Source organism: Hevea brasiliensis, chromosome 10 (genome assembly GCF_030052815.1).
Source record: "Hevea brasiliensis isolate MT/VB/25A 57/8 chromosome 10, ASM3005281v1, whole genome shotgun sequence".
NCBI classification, from domain to species: Eukaryota; Viridiplantae; Streptophyta; class Magnoliopsida; order Malpighiales; family Euphorbiaceae; genus Hevea; species Hevea brasiliensis.
The window spans coordinates 99,888,819-99,897,088 of NC_079502.1; the positions used below are offsets into that span (position 1 = coordinate 99,888,819).

The following is an 8,270-nucleotide window of genomic DNA, read 5'->3' on the forward strand; positions in this document are numbered from 1 at the left end:
CCATAATAAGATCAAAGAGTTGATCATGACGATCCTTAAGGTTATCAAGACCAGATTCAAACTTCCTATCCATAAAATATACATCATCACTAAGCCTCTGAAGATAAGTGAAAAAGGCTTTAGTGTTGAAGGGAGGAGGTGCTGTGGAGGAAGAGGGTCCAGCTGCAGATGGTGTTGGCTGTGCAGATTTTGCTGGGGTATCCTGTGCAGATTGAGTAGGTGGTGCAGGTTCAGCAGAAGGCTATTGGACTGCTGGTGCAGGTTGTGCCTCTGGTTGTGCAGATGGATATGTATCTGCTACTGGTTATGCAGTGTTAAATGGTAGCAAACTGAATCCAGTCTTGTATAAGTGAGTAGCATCAAAATATAGAGTGTTTGAAAGTGCTGGTAGAGGATGCTCTTCCGGATCAAAACCAAAATGTTTAGCTATAACAGTTATGAGCCCACCCATGACTGTATCACTTATAGATTTGGTAGCAATGTGCAACACATGTTCATAAAAGAAGTAACCAGGAGATATTTTGACTTTGTGAAAAGCACAACATAGCATGAACAAGTTAGATCTTCCAACAGCACTAGAACTAGTCTCTCGGCCCAAGATAGTGCTAGTAATAAGCCAATAGATAAATCTAAGTGCTGGGTCTATTATTTGGGAGGTCTTGGATCTGCCAGCATAAAAACCCTGAGATTGGTTTATAATACTTTTCCAAAACTGAACAGCATTCCAAACACTTTTACTTGCTACCTCTATGCCTGTATATGGGACCCTAAACATTCCATCAATAGCAAACCCAAAGATACTGTGAAATTGGTCTAATGATAGCTCTCTATTTTGCCCCAAGCACCTAAATTTCATAGTTGGCTTGTAATCTATTTCATGCAATTTCATAGTAGCAGAAAATAAGGAAATAAATTCCAAAACTAGGGCTGGATAAACTAGTTCTTGTTTATGCACAAATTCCATCCAACCTACACCATCAAGGTAGGCAACAACATTATCAAATAAATCAACAGATTGGAGGGCATCTGCAGAAATGTACCTAGTGGGTTGCACTTTTCTATCCTTTAGCCTCTTAAACATTACCTTATGGGTTGCATTAGGAAGGGGCCAAGGTAGTTTGGATACCTGTGTTGCCACTGTTGAAGGTTGCTTCTTGCTAGAGGAGGGAGATTTGGCTTGTGGGGTAGAGGTAGAAACACCAACCCTTGTCATGTGGAAGCTGAAGTTCTGGGGTTTTTGGGTGTAGGCTCTGAAAGTGGAGTAGCAGGTGGGTCTTTTCGTTTTGCGAGAGGTGGTGCAAAGGCCATGGGTCGGGTTGATTTAGACCGGATTCTCCTTTTATAGGTGGATGTAGGAGGAGGTGGAGGGGTTTGTTGTGGAGGAGAATCGGGATTAGGGGCTTGCATTGCTAGGGGCATGACTTGGAGAGGAGAGCTTTGAGGGGAAGGGATTTCTATGGTGGTGGTCGACGATGGTGGGAATGGTGTAGGAAAGAAGAAAATAAAAGAGATAGAGGGGAAGTTAGGTATCGGTGGGCGAAAAGGGTGTGGCGTGAGGGATTTATGCCTAGAGAAATGAGAAGGATGTGAACAGTAATGACGGGAAGTGGGAGGTGGTAAAGTGGGGTGTGCCGAAAATTTTGATTTACATAGGACGTGCGAATTTGTGCATAAGGGGAGAATGGGTGTGCATAAGTTATGCAGGTTCTTATGCAATTTTCGGCAAAAATGAAAATCCCAGAAAATTTGTTTATGCAATAGTGCATAAGCTGTGCACTTGGTTATGCAGAATTCGACAGAAATGAAAATGCAGGATTTGAAGTTATGCAAGAGTGCATAAGTTATGCACACACTTATGCAAGTTTCGGCAGAAATGAAAATTGGCAAAAATTTGGTTATGTAGGATTGCATAAGTTATGAACGCTCTTGTGCAGATTTTGGCAAAAAAGAAAATGGCAAAAATTGTGGTGATGCAGAATTACATAAGTTATGCACACCCTTATGCAGATTTCAGTAAGAAATGAAATAGAAAAAATTTAGTTATGCAGGATTGCATAAGTTATGCAAGAGCTTATGCAGGTTTCGGCAGAAAAGAAAAATGGCAAAAAATGAGACCTGAAAGCTGCATAAGTTATGCATGTAACACCCCTATGTTTGGTAGTGCGTTCTACTGTTCTGATGACCAGTGTCTGTCCGGACAGCTAGAATGCCTAGAACTACACTTAAATATGGGTGAGGAGACATAAAATAATGAAATACAAGAAAAAAATACAAGAAAAACAAAGGAAAAATAATAGCAATGAAATGTAACCAAGTTAAACGAGCCGAAAACCATAGCAATGGGTGACCGCATTGGGAAGTTAAGGCGTGGACCGTTGACTAACCCTGGACCGCGGAGAACCCTGAAAAATATTTTTAAGACATAAATAAACGTCTATTGAAGTATAAATGTCATTAGAAATATCAAAGATAAATTAATTAATTAGTACAAAGAAAGACGAGAAATCGAGAAAACGACAAAACTTGGTGTTATCGAAAAATCGAGAATGCAACCCGAATAGGGGCATTTTGGTCAATTGACACCCCGAGTTGACTTTTGGCCTAAATGTCTATTAAAAATAAGTAGTATTAAACTTTGAAAATGCCATGAAAATAAGAAATATAATACATAATGTAATTAAAGGAATTATGAGGGCATTATGGCAATTAAGATAACTTTGGATTATTATAATGTTAATTGATAATTAATGGGACTTAGTGGGACGTTAGTGGACAGATATAAGACTACTCAGTGACATGAATCAGCCATTTTTCACTTCATCTTCAACCTTCTCATTACCTTGCCGAAAGTGAATTCTCATTTTCCTCCATGGCCGCACCTTGCATGGAGCTCAAGACTTCCATCATCAAGCCATGATCCTTCAATACTCCCTTCACTAAAGTTATTCTCCACACTATGGGAAGCATGTAGAAAGCAAGAAAGAAAGGTTTTGGTTAAGATTTGGTCAAGCCTCAAAGGTGGTAAGTGTGTATTTTCCATTCTTGCTTCCTTAAACTTTGAAAGGATGTTGTGGGTAGTTGATTTATGGGAGAATTTTTGTTGTTGATGAATTATTTGAGGAACCTAATTTTGGCATCCATGGTGATTAAAGAGCTTTGAATTGTTTTCACATGAATTTGATGGGTATTGATGTTGATTGACGTCGCAAGGAATTTTGCGATCGCCTGAACGAACCCTCTTGGATTGGTGATGCCTGCGGAAAAACTCGTTAGCAAGAAAAATTTGGGTAATTTTGAATCATACTGTTGGCAGGGTGACACATACACATTTATCAAAGTAGGAAAATGTGTAGGTGTTTCAGTAGAATTCAAGATTACCCTCACAAAAACGAACAAAAGGAAATTAAAGAAGAACAGAGTAAGAGTAAGTATGCCCCTTTTGTCCTAGCATAGGGAGACTCCTGATACCGGATGAGTGCTATCTAATTGGATAGTTCTATCTTATAAGGTAGCTCACTACGGCTTTCAGCTATTGTGATAGTTTAGCTCAAGGTCTAATTTTCTAAAAGCCACAGGTTCCCAAATTGCCCCTACTGTAACAGTAGAGCCCCATTCTATAACCATGACATTATCGGAAAAATTCCACGAGTATCACAGTGGATAGAACGAGTTTCAATCTGAGCAGAAGCCTTCACGGATACTAACGGGGTAAAACCCACGGGTACCGCTACATGACCCCCTCCTACTTTCCTAATAGGGTAAGAAAGCCCGGGTATAGGACCGAAGTGTGTGAGGACATCGTGTGAGTGTTCAGTGTGTGAAGGGACACCTTTACCTCTTCCCAATTCAGGGGGATTTCATTCTTTCCATTTTTCCTTTTTCCTTTTTTTTTCGAAACGAAGAGCACTGTAGGGGATAAAATAAGTAAAACAAGCAGAACAGTTAGTAGGAATAAACAAAAATTAACACGTAAAGTATCGCCAGGTGAGCCCACCTAACTATAATTTGATTGGAAAATTAAATCTACTTTTTAGACCTCTAGACCGGGGTAATCTCCCCAGCGGAGTCGCCAAGCTGTCGCAAGGGATTTTGCGGTCGCCTGAACGAACCCTCACCGAAGTGGGAAAGAGTGAGGAGTCGCCACCTTAGTTTTGAGGGAAACTAAAGAAAACCATTTGTGAAAATAAATTGAAATGAAACCACTTCAAGACAGAGATTCTAGGTTCTGGTCCGTGAATCCAAGTGGGAAGGTGTTAGGCACCCCACCTCATCCCTTAATAAGGGTAAGTAGATTTAACTTTGCATTAGTTAGAATGGCTTGAATGGACATGTTAATCCTTTTGACTAAAGGAACATTTGATTTTTCACTAAATTTGGATCACCCAGATACATAAGTAAATGGGACAACCTTAGTGAGTTATTGTTGTGTGTTAATTTTATTTGAAAGGAATATTTTATTAAAATTTAATTTAAGAATCGGATAAGAACTCTTCTCTGAACTCTTTAATATCTGTTAAAATTTTGAGTTGAGACCGGATAAGAACTCTCCTCCGATCTCTTTTAAATCATTAAAAATTTTGAGTTGAGACTGGATAAGAACTCTCCTCCGATCTCTATTTATATTTATTAAAATTTTGAGTTGAGACCGGATAAAAACTCTCTTCCGATCTCTATTTAATATTTATTAAAATTTTGAGTTGAGACCGGATAAGAACTCTCTTCCGATCTCTATTAAGTATTTATTTAAATTTTGAGTTGAGACCGGATAAGAACTCTCCTCCGATCTATTTTAGGTATTTATTTAAAATTTTGATTTGAGACCAGATAAGAACTCTCCCCCGATCTCTATTTAATATTTATTAAAATTTTTGAGTTGAGAATCAGATAAGAACTCTCCTCCGATCTCTTTTGAGTATTTATTTTAAATTTTGAGTTGAGACCGGATAAGAACTCTCCTCCGATCTCTATTTAATATTTATTAAAATTTTGAGTTGAGACCGAATAAGAACTCTCCTCCGATCTCTTTTGAGTATTTATTTTAAATTTTGAGTTGAGACCGGATAAGAACTCTCCTCCGATCTCTATTTAATATTTATTAAAATTTTGAGTTGAGACCGGATAAGAACTCTCCTCCGATCTCTATTTAATATTTATTAAAATTTTGAGTTGAGACCGGATAAGAACTCTCCTCCGATCTCTTTTAGATTAACAGGAGCCTGAAAGGGACTTTTCCGATCTCCCGAATTTTAATTTCAGCTACATGTCATAAGAGCCTAAAGCTAAGGATTCTGGCATTCAAAGATGCTGGGGATAAGGCTTCTTGATACCTTATGACTAAACGGGGGATACTAGACTTGATTTACCGACCTTCCATGTAGTCATCTTACCAATACCTATTAATGTCCGATCTATTCTGTTTCGTTTACTTTGGTTTTATTCCACTTTATGGCATCTTGCCGAATTGCGTTCACGCCACCTAATAGTTTGGCTATTTTCCTGACGTGTTATTCAGGCTCTTTCTTTTAAAAGAGACCCTTAAATTGCAGTTACCTACATTTTACCCAACCACTTACACGCTATTAGGAGCTAGAAAACTTGCATTCAGAAATGATGAAGATTAATAAAATGATGGACTGATCATTAAAGAGATAACTCAAGAGTAACGTTCTTTGGGGTTCTTTTGCACAAAATGAACTTGGAGAAAATCGCATACGTAAGAAGAACAAAGAAAGTGCGAAAAGTAAACGTAAGCTAATAAAAAAGAATATGAGCTCTACCGTAAGGAGCCAAATCTATTGAAATAACTACGGGGTGACAAATAGTGATAAGACAGCGGACTGATTAGCCTGAGGGCTGATGTTCGTCATAAACTGAAGGGTGCTTAGCTAAAATGCAATCAGATTAAGATAAAAACCAAGTGGAATGAAGTTGAGCTTGGACAATGGGAATGAAAACAGAGATGATAAAGGGCTGAAAGTGAGAGTGTGACCGGATAATGAACAAACTAAAAATGTAGAGTTCCAGTATTCAGAATCCTTTTCAAGAAAACACTTCAGAAAACTAGTTTCAAAAGTCTTTTAATCAACACTTCTAAATAGCAGAGTAACAAACTGAATGAAGTTTCAGAGTTCCTCCGCTATAATAACTACCTCTTTTTTGCCCGTTCCTTGAACAGTTTTTCATGCAGGTATTTATAGGAATCGGGTGCTCCCCATGAAGGGTCAGGATTTATTTTGAGGGAGATGGAGGGTCAAGATTTCGAAGGACATGATCGGATGTTCAGGAATTGAAGAGAACCAAAATGAATGGCTGAGATCACTCTTCAGAATATTTGTCTTTTTCTTCTTTCAATCTGACGGTCCCAAATCTTCTTGTCCGAGGCGATCCGAGGGCCGGGAGTGAAAGGTGCTGGTCTTGTCGTCTTCTTCTTTGATCCAAGGGCTCCGAGCTTGTCCTTGGTAAGATCGACGGTGGAGATTGGGATGTACAGACTGCCATGACATACCGCACTGTCAAGATTGCGGGCGATTCTTAGGCGCAAAGTGGAGATCTCGTCGCCACGCTTTAACTACCTCGCTCGATTCGACGACGGTTATTTGGGATTTGTCTTATTCTTTTGCCTTCCGACCCTCCCACGCTCCTATTCCGATCTCTCATGCCGATCCCCATCTTCCGATTCTATAATTCCGATCCCTAGTGATCGCCCAAATGATGTAATCCGATTTTTGGAAATAAAGTCAATTCTCATCTTGTTATTATTGCATTGATTATTTTCCGATCTCGATGTGTTTATCCAATCTGGTTCCTAATCAACAACCCTTAATTGATCCGCACCAAACATTTATCTTAATATGTCGATCTCTAATTAGCCGTTCTCTTTATGGAATTTGAGAGACGTGTCAGAACAGCTTGCGAATCCCGTTAACCGATGCATTGCCTGGGACATCGTGAGCATTAAATGCTCGAACGAGTATAAATAGGGGTAGGGGTTAGCCAGTTTCTTACTTATGCCATTTTCTGTCTATCGCGAGCAATTCCAAAACTCTCCCGATTTTTCAAGCTCTTCCGACTCGCTCAAGCTCCTGTAAGGGTTTTAATCCTTCTTTAGCTTTAAGTTCTTTGTTTTCCTTAAAAATGAGCGCGCCAAGGTCGAGAGCGGCAAGCCCACCTTCCGTCCATGTTTCATGGTCGTCGATGAAGTAGAGGTGGTCGGCCGAGCGCACAACCGTAACCTCCTAGGGTCTCCGCTCACCGGGCGGATCGCACCATCAAGGCATGCACCTACTTCAGGGAGGGAGAATCTTCCTATGGACGAGCTGCCATCGATCTTGCAAGAAACCGATCTGCAGTTGTTTAGCCAGGAGTACAACATAGAGCCCGATTCATATGAACTTATCCGGTGTCACGGCGATCACCGAGCCGATCACTCCTTTGAAGAGAATGACATGGTGATGGTATATGAGGAACAGTTAAAGGCTGGTCTTCGGTTCCCTCTGGACGACTTTTTCAAGGAGGTCCTAAAATTCCACCGAGTGTGCATCGCCCAAATTCACCCTAACTCGTGGCGCATCTTGGTAGCCTTCCGAGGCCTGTGCCGAGCTAAGGGAATCAGACCTACGGCTAAGGTGTTCGCTGAACTGCACAGGCTAACTCGCCGAAAGGACGACAAGCATTGGTTCTTTTAGGCGAAGCCTCATTGCGGGCTCTTCACTGATCAGCCCTCCTCCCTTAAGAATTGGAAGAACCGCCTCTTTATTCTGAGGAGCAAAAATCCGACCTGCTTCGAGGACTTCCCCCGTAGCTGGTGGCACCAGGGGCCCTTGATTCCTAAGCGTATTACCCTGAACAAGGAGGAAAACCTAATAGTGATGGAGCTGAAGAATTAAGCTGCCACTCAAAAGTACTCCTGTTTAGATGCAGTGACTGCCGAGCTGCATCATTGGACGATAGAGTTGATCACGGGCGAAAAGCGCGGGCTTCAGCTCTCTGATCTTGGCATCGGTATTTTCTATTTCTCAGATCTTTAGACCTTAGCGATCTCACTGACCTCTTTTTTGTGTAGGTATGGCGGGTGGTGAAGGTTCCAGGAAGTGGAAGAAGGAGAGAGAGATTTCCCGGAAAATAAAGGAGATGAAGCGTTCGGCACTACTTCAAACACCGGGCCATGAACCCGGGAGATACAAGGATCCGCCCGACCTTCGGACCGCCGATCACGGCCGCTCGATCTCCTCCTCAAAGGGAAGAGCCGGCCCGCCTCCTCCAGCTGCTCC

The 8,270-nt window shown here is 41.0% G+C and overlaps 1 protein-coding gene across 1 annotated transcript in view; it reads right to left on the minus strand.

The window, feature by feature from the left end:
- Positions 1–1,209: 1,209 nt before the first annotated feature.
- LOC110647533 (senescence-specific cysteine protease SAG12-like) overlaps positions 1,210–8,270 on the minus strand; it is an 8,169-nt gene continuing 1,108 nt past the window's right edge. The window contains exons 3-4 of the mRNA XM_021801427.2: positions 2,840–2,954; positions 1,210–1,567 (exon numbers count right to left, since the gene is read on the minus strand). Coding sequence (XP_021657119.2) covers positions 1,210–1,567; positions 2,840–2,954 — 473 coding nt within the window. The remainder of the gene's footprint in view (positions 1,568–2,839; positions 2,955–8,270) is intronic.